This window comes from Amphibalanus amphitrite, unplaced genomic scaffold, assembly GCF_019059575.1.
Source record: "Amphibalanus amphitrite isolate SeventyFive unplaced genomic scaffold, NRLGWU_Aamphi_draft 000612F_arrow, whole genome shotgun sequence".
Lineage (NCBI taxonomy): Eukaryota > Metazoa > Arthropoda > Thecostraca > Balanomorpha > Balanidae > Amphibalanus > Amphibalanus amphitrite.
Window position 1 is genome coordinate 247,270 of NW_024882106.1, and position 23,622 is coordinate 270,891.

A 23,622-nucleotide genomic window follows, 5' to 3' on the forward strand; every position below is an offset into this window, starting at 1 on the left:
CCTAAGCGTGGTACACGCTACGTTACGTTGCTTTGATGAAATAATGCATGTGTGGCTCGAAGACGGCTTTGGAGTGGCATGATAGGGGTTGATCAGTGGTCGAAGCTGTACGGGCCCCTTGGTGCCAGAGCATCCTTTTGGTATATGCGGCTGTGTGACTAACTTGGCGCGTGACTTCCGTGAATAGACGGGAGATCGTGTGACAATCTTAGGGAAATGTGCCAGCTGTGGAACTGTTGTATGTAATAGTATTCTTGCAAGCTGCAATAAACTTGTGAAGTGCATTTATACTGTCAAAAAATTTATACATGCATTTCAATCCATGCAAATTTAATAATATGTGCAAACATTCATTAAACTACTTGTATGTTATCAATAAAAACCGTATGGCCCAAGTGCAAAACGTTTCGTTTTTCTCTTGATGGATATACCATTACGCTCAAAAGCAGCTTTAACAATTTTAGGAACTATTATCTTCGCACGGCATATAGATAAGTCTCTTTACTTCCCTTTGACAAATAGTTGATGCTGGAGAGCTAATTTCCTTTGGTCCCAAATTCAGATGCCTTTGATGCATCTCTGAGTGGCCTCCATGACGTGCGCCGGTGACAAAATCGTTCCAACTGCCCCGTGATTACTAAGCCGATTACCGCTGAAGTTAGGTCTATCGTCGCTGTGACCACCGACCGGAGTACTACCACGTGTCGTGTTGGGACGCCACTGCACGTGCAGAAAGCGTTTACCTACATACATCTTGAGACTGGCTGGCCTGATTGCGCTGAAAGTTAGCACGTCATTAGCTGTTGGCTTGGTGGCTGACCCGTGGGGGAGGGGGAGGGTGATGCCGTCCAGGGGCCGCTTCTACACCTCAAAAGCAGTTGGGCCAATGTCATTCTGTACCGCTAGGTGCGTCTACATAGGTAAGGTACATACACTTAGTCGTATTACACACCCGTACATACATGCAACTAGGTTAGGGTCTTTGCTCATCAGAGCTTGTGGAAGGCTCACTTTCACTAACGCACTCTACTCTTGAGTTGATTCGTCATAGTGGTTTAGGTATGCACTGAACCGTTTTCCATGTGCATGCATAAATGCATTAATGTATGAATGTTTTTTTAGACTATATTTTCTCTAGTAACTTTCATAAATATTGGTTTTTAGTTCCTTCTACGGCTCGCACTTTGCTATCCTATCCCTTTTCTGTCATACGTCATACGGCCCGTCACTAGTAAACATCTGCACGTTCAAAACATGTTGCATTTTACAACGTTTTCAGTGCCAAGAAATCTCACGCACCGAGACAAAACTTCATAAATTTCATAAACCAATACCATCTCAAGTCCTCACAGCCTTTTTCCTTCGATTTTTCATCACAATCGCCCGAGCCTTCTCAGGTACGAAGGCTTCTCACATACGAGAGATTTCCAGTCACGTACCGTCCCTTCCCATTATAACTTAAACTTTCAACTCTCCATCGCTAACGCACTTTGAGCAACCTTGAAAAACATTGTCAGAGGGACATCATCCTTTGTCTGCCGCAGAGGCTTAACGGCAGCAACTCAACTGCAATAAGGAAATTCCGAACTATTGAGTGTTCAATTGTCTGAATACAGTCCCCACTAACGTGCCTTTCACTTGTGTTCTCCTCCAGAGGCTATGCAGACCACTGCAGAGGCTATATGCAGACTACACGGTGTTTTGGCACCAGATGGCCTAACGTCTATCTGATGTCGCTGTAATTTCGAGCAATCGGCCGTCTGAGATGGAGTAATTGGCACTGTCTATTGCTTCAGAATCAATAAGAAAACAAGAGATTAGCCGTTTTAACGACGGCCATCTGGTACACATTTGGTGCACATCTGGTACAGATTAGGTGCAGATTTGGTCAAATCAGGTTCAGTGTGTCTCTTAGCAGCTATCAGCTAGGGTTGCACTAATTGCTTATATGCCTGCTTTGTCATATTATCAGAGACATGGGCGGCGCCACCGGGGGGGACGGGGGGGACAGGTCCCCCGCTATCGAAAGTTAGGGGGGTACAGTACCCCACTATCGGCGAGGCCCGTTCAATAGTTGATAGTAATGCATTGTAGAGTTATCCGTCGCATTTAATGCATCGTTGGTTAATCAAGGCAGGTTCTGAATAAAGATTGCTGTTGGGATGTATCACAGGGGGGTCCTGGCCATCTGCAAAAGGTGTGGAGCTGTGATGCCTGTAGTAAGGTATAAGGTGATCGGCAGGGCCTCGGGGATCGTGCCCCCCCCCTTTTTGGGGCGCCAGGCAGGGTTATTACCTCCCCACCCCACTGCCAGACCCCATTGCCGACAAAACCAAGTTTACTAAAATTCCATAGATTTCCGTTACTATGTAGTTATATGGATATTTTCCATTCCTAATTAGTCAAATTCAAGCATGGCAGTTCTACCACAGGAACCATTTGAAATTTATGCCATTTAACCCCAGCACTTGTGGGGAGAAGTGTTCGGATAGATCACAGGCAGGACCAAAAAAGCACGCAGTAGCCCAAGACCTTATAATTGGGTAGCATCGGCTCCCTCTCGTCAAGGGGTTCGATAGCACTCTTTTTTTCTGCAAAACTAAGTTCCGTCGGCGGCCGAACGCGATCAGTATCTACCTACTTTTGGGATTTTCGGTCAGGCAAGTCCCCGTCCCCCCCTATCGAAAACCCGTGGCGCCGCCCCTGATCAGAGAGCATCATCGATTAAAACACTGAAATAAATTCATAAAATGAAGATATTTGCTGTAAAAGAAATGAGGTGCAGATTTGGTCAAATCAGGTGCATTCGCCGGATAGCCCGTCGTGAAAACGGTTATTGTGTATTTTTTTGTTAAAAAAAAAACTAGCGCGACACGACGTGGTAGCTCAGCAAGCAATCAATACGGGTATGGCGTTGATTTCTTAAGTGGGGGTGTAACAATGGAACACATTACAAGCAATGGCGCTGATGATGTGCACAATACTCATGCCACTCTGGGATTCTGGGCGCCTATCAGTGAGCTCTATCCGAAGAGGCTACATCTGCTAGGCTATCCATTCTGACCACATTGCGCAATATATTTTTTGCCGTGTTATTAGCATGAGTCCAAATCATATTTATTCCCTACTTCGTGCTTATTCTATGTTACTTTGAACAACAATCAAGCACAACACAAACAAACGAGGCCATGGCTTATGTAACCATTACGACAAAAAGTGTTGTGACCTCTTGGGTAATGCGTTTTTATCCGTCTGATCTGTAATCACTGTTGAAGAAAATTGATAATATATTAAAAATTCATAATGCATTGCTTTAAATTCATTAACCCGCGCCGGGCCGGTGCTCTGAGATTCCGCGCCGGGCCGGGGGGGGGGTGTCTGAACATCCCCCCCATCTAACTCGGCTCCTGGGCCACGTAGCGACACGCGGTAAGCGGCAATCGAAAGAACGTCCAAAATAAGGACGAAAACACTTCGGTCATTTTTTGAGTCAGGTCAAAGGTCAGGTCACCAGAGGTCACCGAAGGTAAAATGTTGACTATCTGCCAACGTCTATCTCGGGAACCGATAGAGCTACAGCGCTGCGGAAAAGCGCATTCGATAGCCCTTTTACAGACCTTTCTGAGTAATGCTCTCAGATTTGACCTCAGGTCAACGGTTTAGCCTTCAGAGGGCAAAAACTCCAAAAATAGCCGTTTTTACGAAAAGCGTTTTTTCGGCAATAAATTTTGATTCAAAAGAGCCATAGCATTACTTTTGCCAGCATCGTGTTCCTCTCGTCGAGACGCGTCGAATGAACTATAATTTGACATTGAAAGGTCAACTTGAAAATTTGACCTCAGGTCAAGGTCATGACCTGACCGGAAAAGGTCATGTTGCATATCGAGCAACGTCGGGCCGAACACATCTAAGGCGTTTTCAGCGCTCTAGCACGCCTCTACCAGAAGTTATTAGCGAAAAACTGTTAGATTCTGTTCGTGACCTGAGATGACCTCGAGGACATAACGAGGGGTCACAGTTGCCATTTGCCGGCTCAGTGTGTCAATTTTACCTACATCTCGATGTTTGAGAGTGTCTAGAATGGCGTTCGTGCAAAACAGACGCTTTTCAATTTTCTCCCAATGACTTATAATGGAGAGGCCGCAAAATTGACCTGACCTTAGGTCACCGATATCAAAATTCCGAGATAAATATTTTGTAGATAATGTTGCTCTTATCAATCGTTGAAAGTTTCAAGGCAATCGATCAATCGGTGTAGCTATGACGAGCATTCTTATTTTTCTGAGGTGAGGTCACTTGGCGTGACCTGGTGACCTGACCTAAGGCGACCTGGGCCTGAAATTTTAACAAAATGTGCGGAAAAGATGCACAAACAGGTGTGCCAAAAACGGCGGCGCGGAGCGCCGCCGTTGTTCAGATAGCTGCGAAAAATCGCAGGGGGGGGGTGTTCAAACCCCCCGGCCCGGCGCGGGTAGATGGCGCCCGTCCTATCCTATCCTTTCCTGCAGCTTGTCCGTCTTCCGACCCGTTTCACATATCCTTCGTGCTCGTTTCCCGATAAAACCGGCGGCTCTAGGAGCCGAAGTGCGCGTTGGAGCGGCGGGCCGCTGAACGCTTGTGCGTAGGGATATAGTGCGCGTGTTTTCATTAATTAGATGGCGTTGTTAATTAATTGCTTTTGAAATATCATTGGAATATTTGTACTATCTCGTAGGGCACCGATTGTGCTGGTTGTAAGCGGATATTGTGTTTTCCGGAATTTCGAATGCCGCGCTGGCAGTCACGTGACCGGTTCTGATGTCGAGTCCGACTGCGCGGAAGGCGGTCTTTTCGTTCCCCGCCATGATTGGAGGCGGATGTGTTGCGGGTGCTCCGGATTTTGGTACCGGTGAGTGAGGTTCTAGAGGTTTGTAACTGCTGAATCTAATATGGTAACTACTCAGTTGAATTTATGTGATGAATATTTGTTTTGTTGTATAACTTTAATGTGAAAACCGGTTTATATGAGCTGATATGTTCGATTCTCCGGGACAGTGGCTCGGTTGCCCCCGATTCGGGGAGGACAAGCTGTGGAGCTTGTTTGTGGAGGCTGCCCTGGTGGCCTCGTGAGTTCGGTCGCCGTGGTCGTTTGGCAGCGCGCCAGAGACTGGATAAGCCGGTATGTTATCACTAAAGATGCTCATTGTCTATCTTTGCTTTGAATTTCGATACCTCAACGTCTGCTGTGTATTGCTTGATTTATTTACTTACTTGTAGAATGTTAAACAGAGTTCTTGGACCCCGAGCTGTGTTGTGACCCATTTTGCATCGTGCCAACTGGTATTTGACTCGAGCTCGTATTGTGTGGATGTGTTTGCAGTAACAATCAAATGATCGAAGACGGGATCCAGAGCGGTCCAATACAGATCTGTCCACGGCCAAGTCTCTGAGGTGGCCAGGTGACCGAGGGGTGGCAGGGAGCAGATGCGGGCGATGGTGGCGCGAGCAGTGGCCGGGGGCCATCTGCATCTACAGTTACGGCTACCTTCTCCGCGCCTTCATCTGCTGGTGAAGCCCAGTAGCGGCTTCCCTCTCTGCGCCTTCGGCTGCGTCTGGAGCTACAGTTACCTTACCTTACCTTAATGTTGGCGGGACTATTGGAGGCCAGAGGCCTATTGGACCCGATCTCGTCGAGCTCATGCGGTACTCTTTGCTCAAACTCAGTTTATGGTAGGGATATCGTACATACGACTCGACCAGTGTCTGTCAAGGAGGTTCTTGAACCCATTCAGGGTCGGTGCGAGAACCACTTCAGCCGGCAGCGAGTTCCAGTCGTTGACCGCACGTACGCTCCAGTGGTTTCTTCGTACTCTAGTCAGAGCTCTTGGTTTGGCCACCTTCATCGTATGACCTCTTGTGCTTGCCGATGGAGCAGCCTGGAAGAAGTCTTCTTTCTTCAGGTTCAGAAGACCAGTCATGAGCATGTAGAGCATGATGACGTCTCCTCTGCGTCTTCTGTAAAGCAAGGACGGCAGCCGTAGCCTGCGCAGCCGCTCCTGATACGGGAGATGCCGGATTTCAGTGACAAGTCGCGTGGCTCTGCGCTGGACTCTCTCCACCAGTCGTTGATCTTCTTTGTTGAAGGGGCCCCAGATGATGTTGCCATACTCTAGGTGAGGTCGGACCAGGGTCTTGTAGAGGACTGGGAGAGTCTCGGAGTTGAGTAGCTCAAAGGAGCGTCGGATGACTGCCAGAATCTGGTTGGCCTTGCTGATGGCAACAGCAGCATGCTTCTTGAACTTCAATTCCTCGTCGATGAAGATGCCCAAGTCTTTCTCTTCTGTCACCGCTGAGAGTGGCTCCCCCAGAAGCGTGTACTGGAACCGTGGGTTACCTCTCCCGAGGTGAAGAACCTTACACTTCTTCAGGTTGAAAGGGAGAAGCCAGGTCGCTGACCAGTTCGCTGCGGCTACTAGGTCGAGTTGCAACTGGGCGCCGTTCGCGTCAGTAGGAGCCTGAGGCGGTTGCGACTGGTTTGGGCCGTACAGTTTTGCGTCGTCCGCGAACATGGCGATGTGGCTCTTGACACATTCTGGGAGGTCGTTTACGTAGATGACGAAGAGCGTCGGTCCCAAGACCGAACCCTGTGGGATGCCGCTCATGACAGGGTGTTGAATCGAGGTTGTTCCATTGATCGACACTCTTTGACCTCGGCCAGTAAGAAATGCCTCAATCCACTTGAGCACCGGGCCTCGGATTCCGTAGCCCTTCAACTTTGCAAGCAGACGCTTGTGCGGAACAGAGTCGAAGGCTTTTCGAAAGTCCAGGTAGGCAATATCAATATGCTCTCCATTCTCCAGCTGCCGAGTCCAGTCTTCCAGAGTAGAGAGGAGTTGGGTTGCGCACGACCTCTTGGGAAGGAAGCCATGCTGGGCATCGTTGAGCTGCCCGGTCTCCGTGAGGAACTCCATGATTCTGTCTCTGACTATGCCCTCCAGCACCTTCGAAAGCACGGATGTCAGGCTTACAGGTCTGTAGTTTGCTGGTTCCAGTCTGCAACCACCTTTGAAGATTGGAACAATAGTTCCCAGTTTCCACTCGTCTGGAAGAGAGCCGCTATCAAGGGACTTCTGGAACAGAGAGCAGACGGGAGAACTGATTGCGGTCGCGAGCTCTCGCAGGACCCTCGAAGGAATACCATCAGGACCAGGGGAGGTGGAGGTTTTGAGGCTCTCTAGTCTGCGCTGAACCAGTGCAGGACTCAATTCAACACGCTCTAGTGTTCGTCCTTCCCATGGAGACGCCAGGTCAGGCATGTTCGAACAGTCCTCCACGGTGAAGACACTGGCAAAGAACTCAGCAAGCACGTCCGCCCTCTCCTGATCTGAAAGTGCTAACGAGCCATCAGCCTTTCTGAGGTTTCCAATGCCAGGCTTAGTTTTCAAACGTGAGTTGACATATCTCCAAAAAGGCTTCACGTTGTCTTTGAGCGCATCAACCAGAGTCTGTTCAAACCTCCGCCTCAACCGCCTGGTGAGGCTTCTCAGGTCGTTACGCGCGCGGACAAAACGATTGTAGCACTCCACGTCTCGAGTTCTCACGTATTTCTTCCAGAGCTTATTTTTCTTATTTCTTAGAGTCCGGGCTTCTCTTGTTACATAGATGTTCTTCCTCTGATGGGATCGATGAAGCGGGATGTTCTCTGTCATCATCACCCTGATGGTCTCGGAGAAGAGCTTGCAGTGTTCTTCCAGCGGGACCGACTCTAACGAGGCCCACGACACGCTTTGGAGGTCATTCACCATCTTTGCATAATTACCCTTGCTTAGGTTCAACTTGGCTGTGTGGTTGCCTGCTCCAGGTGTGTAGCAGTGCAGCTCGAACCATAACACCTCATGGTCGCTGTTCCCGAGAGGAGGGAGGTGAGTGATTTCGGATATCATGCCCTCCTCATTAGAAAATATCAGATCCAGGACGTTGGGGGTGTTACCATGTCTGTAACGTGTTGGTCGCTTGACATGCTGATGGTCTCGGCGCCTTCATACAGTTGCTGCTTAGTCTCTGCGCCTTCATCTGCCTCTGGAGCTGCAGCACCGGCTGCGCGCCGCGCCTTCCAGGATTCTGCCTGAGTGGTGTGTGGCTGGCTGGCGCGGAGTGGTGTGCGGCTGGCTGGCGCAGAGTGGTGTGCGCCGGCGAGAGGCGCTGCGTGGTGTATGCCGGCGAGAGGCGCTGAGTGGTGTGCGCCAGCGAGAGGCGCTGAGTGGTGTGCGCCAGCGAGAGGCGCTGAGTGGTGTGCGCCAGCGAGAGGCGCTGAGTGGTGTGCGCCAGCGAGAGGCGCTGCGTGGTGTGCGCCAGCGAGAGGCGCTGCGTGGTGTGCGCCAGCGAGAGGCGCTGCGTGGTGCGCGCCCTTGGTGCGTGCAGTGTAGTGTGCCCCTGGACGGGCTGAGAGGGTGCTCCCAGCGGGTGAGTGCCCCTCTGGCGGAAACATCTTTCGCGGAGCTGCACCTTCAGCTCTGCATCTGCTTGAGTAGCAGCGACCGCCTCTCCTCGCTGCCTGGTGCCGGCATCCTGGTTCGGCCGGAGCTGGGAGCTGGAGGATCTGGCCGTCTGAGGTTTGCTGCTACCTGCTGCTTCTGCTGGACTGAGTTGACTGGTAAGGGTGATCCTGTGGTGGTCCTGCGCTGGTTTTAAATTGTGTTATGTGGTGTGTTTTTATATTGCTGGGAAGTGTCTAGGTTAAGGTGTTTAGATTAAGTGATTGCTGAGGAATGCGGTATCCTCTCAGTGCTGGGAAGTGTTTTTAAGTGTCTAGATAGTAGATAAGTGAGGGTGGAAGGTCTGTGGTATCCCCGCTGTGCAGATTCCTATTCCCTCACCCTGAAATGGCGCCTACTAAGGAGGAGTTGGGAAGGTTGAAGCTGACAGAGCTGCAACGGGAATTAGAGACCCGTGGGCTGGAGGTAACCGGTAAGAAGCAGGATTTAGTGGATAGGTTGTGGTCAGCCCTCGAGACTGAGATGGACCAGTTAAACCCGGCAGAGAATAAGGTGAGTCCCCGAGAAGCTACTGGAGGGCCATCGACAGATGTATCGATTATTTTGGCGAAACTTAAGCTCCTCAAGGAGGAACAGGCCGTAGAGCAGGAGCGGATGGCGGTGAGGGCACGCGAATCGCTTTTGCAGGCCAGGTCGGAGCAGCTTAAACTTGAACGCGAGTTGGTAGAGGCAGGGCACCTAGTGGAGCCTGAGTTGGCCCAGGTGCAGGTTCCGATCGAGCCGGTGGGTAAGCCCTCACTGGGGGAGGCCCTCAGTGCCCAGGTCAAGCGGTCCCTGTTGCCCCCCGCAGAGCTCCGCCCGTTCAGCGGCGAAATAAGAGACTATCGTTTATTTACTAGATCGTTCCAGGCCCGTATTGAAACAAAGACTGAGGACCCAGATGAGCTTCTTTTTTATCTCGATCAATATACGAAGGGAAAGCCCAACCAGCTCGTGCGAGGGTGTCTCCACCTGGGGGAGGCTGGTTTTGCAGAGGCAAAGCGGCTCCTGGAGGTTCGCTACGGCAACAGTGTGGGGCTGGTCGACTCCTATGTCGAACAGGTGAGAGGCTGGCCTAAGGTGGCCGCTGGCGATGTTGAGAGTCTGGACCAGCTTCTTCTGTTTCTTGACCGAGATCATGAACGCGATGGAGAGTGTGGAACTGAGTGAATTTGATCATCCAACGAACTTGCGCCTTGTCATGTCGAAGCTGCCCTCGTACCTCCAGGATCGGTGGATGAGAGAGGCAGATAGACTCCTTCAGGAGGGCTCGACCGTGCGCCTGTCGAACCTGGTCGGGTTTCTGTCCGCTGAGGTCCGTGTAAAGCGGAATCCTCTGTTCGGTCCTCGTAGTGCCGAACCCGCGCGCCGTGAGGCTGTGTCCAGGTCCTCTCCCGGGTTTAAGGTGAGCGCAGCTCGGGTCACACGACCGGGCGCGGGGTCAGGGCTGTGTCCTTTTTGTGACGGTCGCCATGAGCTGGACAGGTGCCAGCGGATGTTTGAGAGGCCCTGGCCTGAGAGGCGTCGGACGGTGTTACGAGCGGGGCTTTGTTTCGGGTGCCTCAGGGAGGGTCACCGTGCCCGCTCTTGCAGGAGCCAGCTGACTTGCCGCTCTTGCGGTGGGCGTCACCCGTCGGTGATGCACCGGGACCCCGACTGTGACGCTCGTGGTGTTCCAGCTGCCCCTCCGGTTTCCGCCCAGCCGCCGGTGGCGCGGCGTGGTGCCGGCGGCGGCCGGGAGTTGCGGCCCGAGGCGGCGGTGGTGCCGCCGCGCGGAGATGGTGTGGCGCCACCTCGTGGTGGATTTGTGGCGCCACCTCCCGGCGGTGAGGGGTCGGGTTCCCACAGCGGAGCCGTGATCAGTGCGAGCCTTGGACTCCAAGGTGTCGATCGGACGGCGCTGCCGGTCGTGGCTGTGCGCCTCCGTGGTCCAGACGGCAAAGTGGTCGTCACTAACGGATTTTTGGACCAGGGCTCCTCGGGATCTTTCCTAACTGACGGACTTGTTTCCTTGTTGGGACTCCAGACCGAGGAGACGAGTGTTGTGCTCGAGACGGTGGGGAGCGGGAAGAGGCGGATTCAGACGTGCCTCGCGTCGGGCGTGCAGGTGGCCGATGCGAGAGGGGGAGCTTTCCATGCTCTGCCGCCTCTGATGACCGTTCCGTCCCTGCCGGTGACTCAGGAGGACAGGTGTCCGAGGAGTGAGCTGAGGGCAGCCGCTCATCTCGCCGATGTCGCGCTGACAGAGGTGGACACGCCTGTGGGGATCCTGATTGGGTCGAACTGTGCCGAACTGCTTCTTGCCAGGGAGGTCCGGGCTCCGCCTGAGGGCCAGGCGGGGTTGTGTGCCATCCGTACCGTGTTGGGGTGGTATGTGATCGGACGTGTCCCTGGGACAGCAGTCTCGAGGGGCAGGCTGACTGTCAACTTCCTGAGGGTCGAGAGGGCGACCGATTCTGATGATGGGGTTACCCAGAGTGTCCGTGATCACTGCTCGGAAGGCTGTCAGTTTCGAGCCATGTACGAGCGGGACTTTGGTGACCTGTCTGATGACCGTGAGTGTTTTTCCCTTGAGGAGCGTGAGTGGATAGCCGACGTCGAGTCAGGCGTCCGGCGGGACTCGGAGGGTCATTTTGAGATCCCCCTTCCCAAAACCGATTTTGGAGAGCTGCCAGACAGCTTCGGAACGGCGGCCAGACGGTTGAACTCACTCCGGAGGCGGTTCCGATCTGACCCAGAGTATTTTGACCAGTACCGGCGTGTTATCAGCTCGCTGGTCGATGACGGGTACGCCGTTCCAGTCTCTGACGATGACGTCACAGGTCCCGTATGGTACCTCCCCCACCATGGCGTGTGGGAGCCTGGTAAGGGCAAGCTGCGCGTGGTATTTGACTGCGCGGCTAAGAGTGGTGGTACCTGTCTCAATGACTTGCTGAGGAAGGGACCTGTTCTGACGAACTCCCTGCTGGGGGTGCTCTGTCGATTTCGTGAGGGGCGGGTCGCTTTTGCGTGCGACATTCAGAGCATGTACCACAGGGTGCATGTACCAGAGTCGGACACGAGCATGTTGAGGTTCCTGTGGTTCCGTGACAACGATCCGGACGGAGATGTGCAACTCTGGCGAATGAGGTCTCATGTGTTTGGAGCTGTGTCGAGTGGGAGTGTCGCCAGTTTCGCACTGGGCCGGTGCGCTGAGGAGGGTAGATCGAGCTATCCGGAGGCCGCTGATGCTCTGATTCGCAACACATATGTGGATGACGCACTGTGTGCTGTGGACTCCGTTGAGGATGCTGTGCATCTGGCACGGGATCTGAAGGCGCTGTGCGCCACGGGAGCGTTCAATATGACTAAATTCACCAGCAGCAGTCCGCAGTTCCTGAAGTATGTACCCATGGAAGACAGAGGTAAGAAAGTCAAACAGCTGGACCTCGACAAGGACCGACTCTGCGCCGAGAGTGCGTTGGGTCTCAGATGGTCGGTCGATGATGACACCTTCCGGTTTCAGTTCCGAGGTGAGGAGAAGCCCTGGTCCAGACGTGGTGTATTGTCCACTGTCAGCTCTGTTTTTGACCCCTTAGGTGTGGTCTCCCCCGTCACCGTGACGGGACGCGTGTTGGTCCAGAAGCTGTGCGCTCTCTCTTGTGGCTGGGATGACCTTCTTCCTGCCGTACTGGCGGAAGAGTGGCGAGAGTGGCTGGACAGGGCTAGAGAGCTGGATCTGGTCCGGCTAGATCGATCTATCGTGGGCCCACCCGGGGAGGTTCTGACCACCCAGCTGCACGTGTTCGCTGACGCCAGTGAAAGTGCGCACTCGGCTGTTGCGTATCTCAGGCGGGAGGTGCGCTCATCTGGGGGTAAAACGGAGCGGTTTGTGGCGTTTCTGATGGGGAAATCGCTGGTGAACCCTATCAGGTTTGTGTCAGTTCCGCGCTTGGAGTTGGCCGCCGCTGTGTTGGCGGTGAGAGTGAGGAAAGTACTGCAGAGGGAGTTGGGCACCCGATTTGATACTGTTCATATGTGGACTGACAGCATGATAGTCCTGAGTTGTATCCGGAATCGCACGACGCGATTCAAAACTTTCGTGGCTAACAGGCTCGCTTACATTCATGATGGCTCAGAGGTAAGCGAGTGGTCATACGTGCCGACGGACGCGAACCCAGCGGATGTGGGTTCTCGGGGCTGTGCGCCGACCGACTTGGGACCCTGGTTGAGCGGGCCCGATTTTCTCGCGGGGGACGTCGACTGCTGGCCGGTGGAGCCTGCTGTTCCGTCCGCCCTGCCGGCGAGTGAGGTGAAGTCGGTGCCGGTCGCCCTGACAGCGGTCGGAGCTGATTCGGCTCAGCCGTGTGACGTGCTGATTCAGCATTTTTCTTCCTATTTTAGACTTAAGCGAGCGGTGGCTTGGTACCGTCGGTTCATCGATGTTCTTCGGAGCGGTGAGTTCCGAAGATGGTGCTTGGCGAGACGGCGAGGGCTGCGGCGCCGGGAAGTGCCCGTCCGGACTTCTCTGACGGTGTCAGACCTACGCGGCGCCGAGCTGGCGATCTTGCGCCGAGTCCAGCGAGATCTGCCAGAGTACCCGAGCGGTGTGTGTGACGATGGTCCAGTCAGCGTCAGGCGGAACAGTCCGCTGGCGAAGCTACGCCCTATACTGAGTGATGGTCTGCTGCTGGTGGGCGGTAGGCTAGAGCGGTCCGACTGTATCTCCGTGAGTGCCAAGCACCCGGTGATCCTGCCCAGGCGGCATCATGTGACTAGGTTAGTGATAAGGGAGGCTCACGCTGAGGTGGGTCACGAGGGCAGACTCCATACCTTCTGGAGGCTGCGTGAGAGGTTTTGGGTTCTGGGTGCCGGACCGGAGGTCCGGAGGCTGATCCGAAACTGTGTCGTGTGCCGGAAGGTCAATGCCCGTCCTCAGCGGCAGCTGATGGCAGACCTGCCGGAGGAGCGCGTGTCCGGTGACACGCCAGCGTTCTCTTCCGTCTTGTTAGATGTATTTGGTCCGATTTTAGTTAAGGCTGGACGGGGGGAGAAGAAAAGGTACGGTCTGATGTGTATCTGTGTTGTCACGCGCGGTGTTCATATAGAGGTTTTAGATTCTCTCCGCACCGATTCCCTCATCAACGCCGTCCGACGTATCAGTGCCCGCCGGGGGCAGATCCGTCAGGTGCGGAGTGATATGGGTACCAACATGACTGGCGCTGATCGAGAGCTCCGAGAAGCGCTGAGGGACGTAAGCAGCCGTGATCTCCAGCGTGCTGCTCTTCAGAGGGGTATCGACTGGAGGTTCAACCCTCCAACTGCCTCTCACTTTTCCGGTGGAGTGGAGAGGCAAATCAGGACGTTCAGAAAGATTTGGAGGTCCATGCCGACGCAGCAGCGGGTGGACGATGAGTCGTTGCAGACCCTCTTCTGTGAGATAGAGTCCATTATGAATGACCGCCCTCTGACTTACGTGTCTACCGCTGATGGCGATGTGGAACCCCTGACTCCGGGACACTTGCTGTTCCTGAGGGGCCGTCCTGGGCCGATTCCAGGCGAGTTTCGAGAGGCCGACTCGTTCTCCCGACGCCGTTGGCGTCATGTCCAGTACTTGGCGCAGCAATTTTGGACTCGCTGGAGGAGCGAGTACCTGCTCTCACTGCAGTCTCGGCAGAGGTGGACGCAGGAGTCTCGCAACCTGGAGCCTGGGGATGTAGTCTTGCTAGTAGACGAGAATGTGCAGCGAGGCCAGTGGCAGATGGGGAAGGTACAGGAGGTTCTTCCCAGCCGAGATGGCAAGGTGAGAAAGGCTCTCGTTAAGACTAGCACCTCTGTGTATCTGCGCCCAATACACAAGATGGTAGTGGTGAGGTCCGACTCCGATCTAGAGTAAGTTAGAAGTAAGGTGCCGTCTAGAAATAGGCTGCCGTCAGCCACAGGGCTGATCAGGCTCGGTAAGGTAGGATAGGTAGAGTGTGAGCGGGACGCTCATCGGTTCAGTGTTGTGTGGTGGTAGATATATATATATATAAATATTTTTTTTTTTTCGTGGACGGATCGTCAGGTTTGTAGAGGTTGTCAGCTTGACGGGCGCTCCTGTGCTTCGAATGCCTCAGTCATTCGAAGGGGGGAGTGTAGATGGCGCCCGTCCTATCCTATCCTTTCCTGCAGCTTGTCCGTCTTCCGACCCGTTTCACATATCCTTCGTGCTCGTTTCCCGATAAAACCGGCGGCTCTAGGAGCCGAAGTGCGCGTTGGAGCGGCGGGCCGCTGAACGCTTGTGCGTAGGGATATAGTGCGCGTGTTTTCATTAATTAGATGGCGTTGTTAATTAATTGCTTTTGAAATATCATTGGAATATTTGTACTATCTCGTAGGGCACCGATTGTGCTGGTTGTAAGCGGATATTGTGTTTTCCGGAATTTCGAATGCCGCGCTGGCAGTCACGTGACCGGTTCTGATGTCGAGTCCGACTGCGCGGAAGGCGGTCTTTTCGTTCCCCGCCATGATTGGAGGCGGATGTGTTGCGGGTGCTCCGGATTTTGGTACCGGTGAGTGAGGTTCTAGAGGTTTGTAACTGCTGAATCTAATATGGTAACTACTCAGTTGAATTTATGTGATGAATATTTGTTTTGTTGTATAACTTTAATGTGAAAACCGGTTTATATGAGCTGATATGTTCGATTCTCCGGGACAGTGGCTCGGTTGCCCCCGATTCGGGGAGGACAAGCTGTGGAGCTTGTTTGTGGAGGCTGCCCTGGTGGCCTCGTGAGTTCGGTCGCCGTGGTCGTTTGGCAGCGCGCCAGAGACTGGATAAGCCGGTATGTTATCACTAAAGATGCTCATTGTCTATCTTTGCTTTGAATTTCGATACCTCAACGTCTGCTGTGTATTGCTTGATTTATTTACTTACTTGTAGAATGTTAAACAGAGTTCTTGGACCCCGAGCTGTGTTGTGACCCATTTTGCATCGTGCCAACTGGTATTTGACTCGAGCTCGTATTGTGTGGATGTGTTTGCAGTAACAATCAAATGATCGAAGACGGGATCCAGAGCGGTCCAATACAGATCTGTCCACGGCCAAGTCTCTGAGGTGGCCAGGTGACCGAGGGGTGGCAGGGAGCAGATGCGGGCGATGGTGGCGCGAGCAGTGGCCGGGGGCCATCTGCATCTACAGTACCCTACTAAGAATCCATTACTGGCCTATTACTTTATTACTTCCTATTACTATGGTGGAGTGTCCACTTATTTAAGCGGTGCTGAAAGATCTAACTGCTAGTGAAAAAAGGTTTCAGTCACCAACGATTCTCTTGCCCACGTAAAGCCATTTCCAACTTTTGAATTGCTGATATTTCAGAATAAGCAGTCGACTTTTGAGCGGCGCAGTTAATCATTTCTGCGAGCGTTGCGGCCCGGTTGGATTTCTAGTGTATGCTCAGCGCCCAGTGAGTACGAGGCGGCCTTTCTCTCTCTCTCTCTCTCTCTCTCTCTCTCTCTCTCTCTCTCTCTCTCTCTCTCTCTCTCTCTCTCTCTCTCTCTCTCTCTCTCTCTCTCTCTCTCTCTCTCTCTCTCTCTCTCTCTCTCTCTCTCTCTCTCTCTCTCTCTCTCTCTCTCTCTCTCTCTCTCTCTCTCTCTCTCTCTCTCTCTCTCTCTCCTCTCTCTCTCTCTCTCCCTCTCTCTCTCCCTCTCTCTCTCCCTCTCTCTCTCCTTCTCTCTCTCTCTCTCTCTCTCTCTCTCTCTCTCTCTCTCTCTCTCTCTCTCTCTCTCTCTCTCTCTCTCGCTGGGTTAGCGCTGCTCTGTTTCTCGTCTGTGCGGGGCGGTGATGGCGGCCTGGATTGAATGATGACATTTGGCCCGGTGGTGGCTACGCGAGGTGACTGTATATATTCAGTGCACCGGAGTGTGCAGACGGCTCCGGGTCGGTCAGACAGACAGACAGACAGACAGACAGACAGACAGACAGACAGCTGCAGGTTATCGGGTGATGTCGCACCACTGAACTGCCGACTGGCATCATATTGCCTTGTGATTATTGATCTATTGTAGCCTGCAGAATGCAGTTGGGTCTAGAATGAACATTGAACGCGGCTGTCTGGCAGCACAAAACTTCATACAAACAGAAGCCAGTCTGAAACTTACAAGTGCGTGGAACATGTTAATTGGTTACCCTTGAAGCCATGAAATTGCAACTGAAACCAATATGTTTAAAAGTTTGGAGAGTTATCGGCTCACCGAGTTTTATAGCACCTATGTCGGTTTTATATCGTTAGCCGGAGGTGGTGTAAGGCTATGAACTCGAAATGACTATGAAAAGGCCATTATCATCATTAGTTCAATGGAAACACCATGGACGCAAGCAATGCGTTTTATCACTTAACGCTGTGAAGAGAAAAAGAAGCATATAAAAAACCCTATAAAGAAAGCAGTAAAGAAGCTAGAAAGTAATTACCTAGAAACCAAAGCAAATAAGCAATTTTACTAGAACCTCTACGCTAATGCCATTAGCGAAAAAGTATACGTATGTTCCGGCACTTAGAGAGTAGTGCCTAATTGTTCATGAAAATGTAACGCCGATGGAATATTCTATCTCATCAAGACAGAATTAAAGGAACTATCCCACCTTCTAAAATGTTGTTAAAACCAGTAAATTGTGCCCGACTTTATAGATTGGATGATCAGGAACACGGTTCTGGCATTTATTTTTCATTAAACATCTTAGGCTTCCCATATTCCAAACACAAACTTTCAAATATGTGACGTCACAGCCCAAAATTACCTCCTTCCCCAGGCCACATTACTGTCATAAAGCTGATTCTTTTTACTCTGTAGGCACCACAACAAAGTTCAGACCAAGTTTTAAGCGATTTTTCAACGAACAAACCCATTTAAATCAGAATGACCTAAACGAGGTGATGTCACACTATCGGTCGCTCCATGTTGAAGATAGGGCCTTGCGCAAGGCCCATTTTCAAATGAAGGGAACGAATTTCTTCAACACCAAGAGGCCGCGGGGGTTGCAACCTAGATAGATAGTGGTTTCTGAACCTCGCCGCAAACTTGGCTATCTCAACTCAAACCCCATGTTAAAGGTGGGATAGTCCCTTTTAGTGCTCAATGCTCATGTGATATTTACCAGAATAATTCAGCATATTCGACAATTGTTTATTCAGTGACTAATAGGGAATCTATGTCCATCCAATATTCTATTTTGTCTACCATCCTCATCTCATCCCCACGGTCAGCTATCTATAATTGAGCAATTATGCAACTCCTGTCCTCCGTCCAGTAGGTATGGAGACGGCCACTCCCACACTCTGCTCAGAATCGAAACCACTACTCAATTTATGACTTAGAAACTCATTACTCAAATTAATTATAAATTGACAGATTATATAATATCTCTTCCTCCGTCCTTCCTCCTCTCTCTCTCTCTCTCTCTCTCTCTCTCTCTCTCTCTCTCTCTCTCTCTCTCTCTCTCTCTCTCCGATCCTCTGCCCAGCCCAGTCCCATCGCCCCTCGTCTCTCACGCCGCCGCGGTCTCTGATGCCCTGTGCGGCTGTATTTCGTCTCCCGGTGATCGAAACCGGCATCAATCGCTGGTGGGAGCGATTGGCCTCCAATTTATCAGCTGCAGCGGGGGCGGGGAGGGGGCGACGGAAGTCACCGGTCACCGGCCCTCCCAAGAGGTGCATTACCTCAGCCTCCCCTCTCCCCCCGGGGACCGCTCTCCCTCCCCGCCACAGCGCGACCGTCGACCTATGTACATATACAGGACACCTCCGACCGTCTGTGGGTCTGTCTACGGACACCTTCGTCCTGTCTGTGGGACACCTCCGTCTTCCCTGTCTGAGGGACGCCTCCGTCCTGTTTGTCTGTCTCTGTCTGTCTGTCCGTCTGTGGGACACCTCCGTCCATCTGTGGAGTGTGGACACCTCGGTCTGTCTGTCTGTTGAACACCTCTGTCTGTCTGTGTAACGCCGCTGTCCTATCTGTATGTGGGACACCTCCGTCTGTCGGTGAGACACACCCGTCTGTCGGTGAGACACCTCCGTCCTGTCTGTGGGACACCTCCGTCTGTCTGTGGGACACCTCCACCCTGTCTGTCTGTCTGTCTGTCTGTCTGTCTGTCTGTCTGTCTGTCTGTCTGTCTGTCTGTCTGTCTGTCTGTCTGTCTGTCTGTCTGTCTGTCTGTCTGTCTGTCTGTCTGTCTGTCTGTCTGTCTGTCTGTCTGTCTGTCTGTTTGTCTGTCTGTCTGTCAGTGGGACACATCCGCCTTGTCTGTGGGACACCTCTGTCCGTCCGTCGGCCAGCGCGCAGCTCGCGGCTGTCCGTGGAAACGGTGGTCGATACTCTGAGGATCCTCGTTCCCTGTTCGGTGAATTCGTGTCATCCGAGGCGCCGCGATAGCAGCTCCGAGGAGCGCCAATGACACATCTATCGCATTTCCAATGGCCGGTGATTTCTTAAGCTGTTGACGTAGTTGACACCCAGAGGCGGCCGGCCGTAGACAGCGGAGAGGGACATTGAGCCGTCAGTGACAGCTCTTCATTAAGCTAATGCACGCTGCCCTCGGCGGCACTCTGTTGTCATTCTTGCACGTTACACCCGGATATGTACTAGATATCATGTACATAAGGTACATTAGGTAGGGACACACCATCTCCCTCCGGCGACATCATAGCGGGGGGATGAAATATGCTCCGGAGCAATAAGAAAAATGACATTGACATAAGGAAATGAAGATGACAAAGATCACATTCTGCGCCTACGAGCTACTTTTTTCGTGCAAACGTTAATCTTGGTTTGTGACCATTTCTCTTATATTGTTTGATGATAAGTTAGAAATGGTCTCGAGCCTCGACTGGTATTCAAATGAGAATACACTGGGAACAGCGCAATATTATTTTACGGTTGGAGGCAAATAACCGCGAACGAGTAACATTTTGTCGTCTTGCGAGATAACCATCTAAAGAAGGAACTTGAAGCAGTCGAATGGCCCTAGTTACCATCGGTCGGTTGTTTTATGACCTATAACCCCGGCTAACGGGGCTCAGATCGGATAGGGCCGCCGTGTCCCTGCCATGTGTGACGGGTAACTGGTCAGAGCCCAGACAATAGAGACAGGAGGGGGCCACTGCCACCGGCCAGGGCTGAGACATTGAGACAGTCACAGACGGGAGGGGGCCACTGCCCACCGGCCAGGGCTGAGACATTGAGACAGTCACAGACGTGAAGGAGGTCAGTTCCCACCGGCCAGGGCTGAGACATTGAGACAGTCACAGACGTGAAGGAGGTCAGTTCCCACCGGCCAGGGCTGAGACAGTGAGACAGTCACAGACGGGAGGGGGCCACTGCCCACCGGCCAGGGCTGAGACGGTGAGAGTCACAGACGGGAGGGGGTCACTGCCCACCGGCCAGGGCTGAGACAGTGAGACAGTCACAGACGGGAGGGGGCCACTGCCCACCGGCCAGGGCTGAGACAGTGAGACAGTCACAGACGGGAGGGGGCCACTGCACACCGGCCAGGGCTGAGACAGCTAACATTGAGACAGTCACAGACGGGAGGGGGCCACTGCCCACCGGTCAGGGCTGAGACATTGAGACATTGAGACAGTCACAGACGGGAGGGGGCCACTGCCCACCGACCAGGGCTGAGACATTGAGACAGTGAGACAGTCACAGACGGGAGGGAGGTCAGTTCCCACCGGCCAGGGCTGAGACATTGAGACAGTCACAGACGGGAGGGAGGTCACTTCCCACCGGCCAGCAACCAGAAAGTTAAAGACGGGAAGGTTTACCTACAAACTGTTACCCGAGCTTTGTTTTTAAATCAGTGATCCCTGCATTAGCAAGAGACAGCATGGCAGCAAACAGAGGAGCTGGCGAGGACGGTTCCCTATTTTTCCACTGTCCGCAGGCTCTTTCGATGATCGATGAGGCCTTTCATCCATCATTGGCCGCTGATATGTTGATCAAGTGCAAGAACGCAGGTGCTAATGTGTGCCGATATGCACTCAACGCTGTCTTATGACGCTCAAGTGTGTAACTATTAAAGAGGCTAGCAGGCGTTATGACGAAATATAAGAAGCGTCTCATATTGATTTTGCCATTGATGATGTAACTAAATTCTGCTGCATAGTGACACGTGCACAAGATATTGCGTAATATCAGCAGGCAGATAAGATGAACCATTTGTCGATAAACGTTAGAAATACATACAAGCATTGCTTTTTAGTTTTTAATATTATCAGTAAAGGAGCTAAAAAGTAGCCAAAGGAGTGGCGTCTGCAGCGTGATTAGGCCACTGGTCAATATCGATCGGCTGTCCGGTTGCGGGTAATGCCGCGGAGTAAGACCACAGGGTAAGGTTGTGGTGTAGTGCGGTGGGGTAGTGCCGATGGTAATATGAGGTAATGCCGCGGGGTAACGCCAGCACACCGCCAGGGCCCGAGAGCAGACAGAGCACACAGGATGTGACGTCACCGCCGCCACCCGGATATTGCGTTTGGATAGAGAAGAACAGAAAGTGCGCCGCGTCGTTATTGCTCATATAGGCTATAAACACAGTGGCCATGGTAGATCCCTCGCCCACGTATAAGGGGACGGCTGTCGTCTTGTCCAAGGTAGTTTTTTTTTTTACTGTATGGCGCATCGTTTGCATTCCAGGAGAATGGAGATGATGTGTAGCTGAGCATTATTTTATAGTTCATCATTTTCTTTGAAAATTGCTATCGCAAGTCAAGTGCCACTAAAAATCTCACCTCACTTCGAAAGTTACTCCATTTTGGTTTGTTTTAACGTTTTACTTCTAATGGTATCTACGGAGGTTAGAAAACGACACAGAAAGACTATATTCAGGGTCAAGGTCAAACTACGTCATCGGTCATCCACAGTAGGTAGTCATTCTTGAAATGTAGGAGAGGGACTCATCGATTCGTTGTTTGATGCAGGGAAATGAGCAGATGAGAGACACTGATTGTTAAAAGAACTAGATAAAAGAGAAATATACCATTCATAAACCATTGATGTTAATCGTGTTTCTGATATTTCAAGGTAAAAAAATTAACCCTCGCATGTGTGCGGCGTTTGCCAGCTTCGCTTCTAATGTGTATAGGGGGGGGGGGGGTCGGTTGGACCCCCCCCCTTGATGTTTGGCCCCTGATCGAGCTAGAGCTTCGCGGAAAAAACGAGCGTGTTGCCCGTGACGAGAGGAAGCCGATGATACCCAATTTTAAGGTCCTAGGTCATTGGTTGACCTTCCAGGTCAGGTCAATGACCCAAAGTCGGGAAAATCGGGACCTGTTAGAAAGTCGTAAAGTGTGGCTGCTAAGGGGTTTTCGGGGTGCTGATCACGAATATCGTGTTAGTTTTGATCACAGATGATGTCTTTAAGTATTTAGACCAGGTCGGGTCAGGTCAGGTCAGGTCAACCAGTAGGCGTCGTGACGGGTATTCGTAGTAGGTACTAGAGGTGTCAATTTCAGAAATTTATTGTCCGATGTCCGTCCAATGTCCAAAATCCTAGCTCACTTCTTGTCCGAAAAATGTCCAAGGCATGGATTTGTCCGAAAACTGTCCGAAAGCTGGATATGGAAAGAGAGGGTGGGGGAATTGATCTATATTAGGTATATGTTTGTATGTACCACATGATAACTAAATAACAGATCCGCCATCTGGTTTTGAGTGCAAAATATTGCAAACTAAAAATGTTGAAGCAATATCATATGCAGTAGGGAATGGGCATTAGGGCAATAGGCCTAATCTGATATACAACACAAGAACAGCATATTGAGACAAGCCTATTCTGCTTCAAAATGTGCTACAGCCTACAACTGAAGCTGAGTAAGCAGGAATAATGCAAAACATTGCATATCCCTCCAACTCACAACTATTTTGAACTTGCGTTCTCAAATATTGACTTCATGCCACATCCCTTACACTAAGCCACTTGATGATGAATCAATACAGCAATAATGCAAGCAGCTAGTCACTTACAATAATGATGCATATCTTCATCTTATATCGCACTGGTTGAGATGTAAAGTAGAACACTTCTTGCAAAAGCAAAATAGTTCATGTGAGAAGAAACATGTGAGATAGGTACATCTGGAAGAAACGTGCTCTTCACTGAGCCACACATCTCTGAATATCCAAAAGAATAAGCGATCACAAAAAAATAAAAATACCTGCTATGATTTAACACAAATTCACTGAAATTCACAAGCAAAAAGAAGTTGTATAAATCCTTGGTAGAATGAAAAACACATTTCATGCTACCATTCTCGGTAGCATGGAACATGGTATCCGGCTTTGAGTCGATGTGAAAGTAAATCAATAATATGACGTCATAATCATAGAATTTGTCCTATTGAAGTGCATTTACCATTAATTGTTTGATTTAAATTCAATATGTATTTTAAACTATAATACTTTTTCAAAAATAATGCAATTGTCAAGCAAAATTACTGTATTAATTGTTTTAGACGTCATTTTTTGTCTCCTCCGATTCTCATCGGGAGGCCATCTTTCCTTAGGTGACGTTTATGACGCTTTCGCCGCATTTCATCGCCTTTTGGTAATAATTTTATTGATAGGCTATCGGTATATTTTAACCCTCGCCGGCCGAGGGGGGGGGGCGGGTGCCGCCCCCCCATAGGATTTTTTCGCGATAGCTCCGAACACGCTGGCGATAGAGAGCTGAAACTTGGCATACCTGACCTTTGATCCAAGCCGCATCTTTTGACACCAACCGCATTTTTGGGTCAGGTCAGGTCACTGACCTATGACGTCATAAGTGAACCTCTGCACGGTCTTCAGATGTCGCAACTTCGCAACGCCCTCACTGCCAGAGGAGATGTCACAGGGAAATGAAACTTGCAGGATCTAGTATCCATTATGAGTCTCACAACTTGTATATCTCGGATTTTTCCTAAAGGTCATATGAGGTCAGGTCATTTTCGTGACCTCACCATTATAAGTCAATGGGGAAAAATGAAAACTGCTATTCTGGCGCCGGGAACGATCTCCAACTATCTCAAGCACACAGAATCGTGATTTGATGCACTCCTTGCAAGGTTAGATGCGTCACTTTTGCAATGTTGACCTTGCGTGACGTCATTTATGACGT

General features: G+C 51.4%; 1 protein-coding gene and 1 long non-coding RNA gene across 2 annotated transcripts; both read left to right on the forward strand.

Moving 5' to 3' along the window:
* Window positions 1-4,477: 4,477 nt before the first annotated feature.
* Window positions 4,478-5,421, forward strand: LOC122363262. The gene is made up of 2 exons (XR_006253335.1): window positions 4,478-5,158; window positions 5,360-5,421. It is a non-coding gene; the product is annotated as an uncharacterized LOC122363262 (long non-coding RNA).
* A 2,453-nt stretch (window positions 5,422-7,874) lies between these two features.
* Window positions 7,875-15,666, forward strand: LOC122363266. The gene is made up of 4 exons (XM_043332317.1): window positions 7,875-7,901; window positions 8,038-8,632; window positions 15,193-15,316; window positions 15,518-15,666. Exons 1-4 carry the CDS (start codon window positions 7,875-7,877, stop codon window positions 15,585-15,587), a joined length of 816 nt encoding a protein of 271 aa, XP_043188252.1. The 3' UTR covers window positions 15,588-15,666.
* Window positions 15,667-23,622: the final 7,956 nt, after the last annotated feature.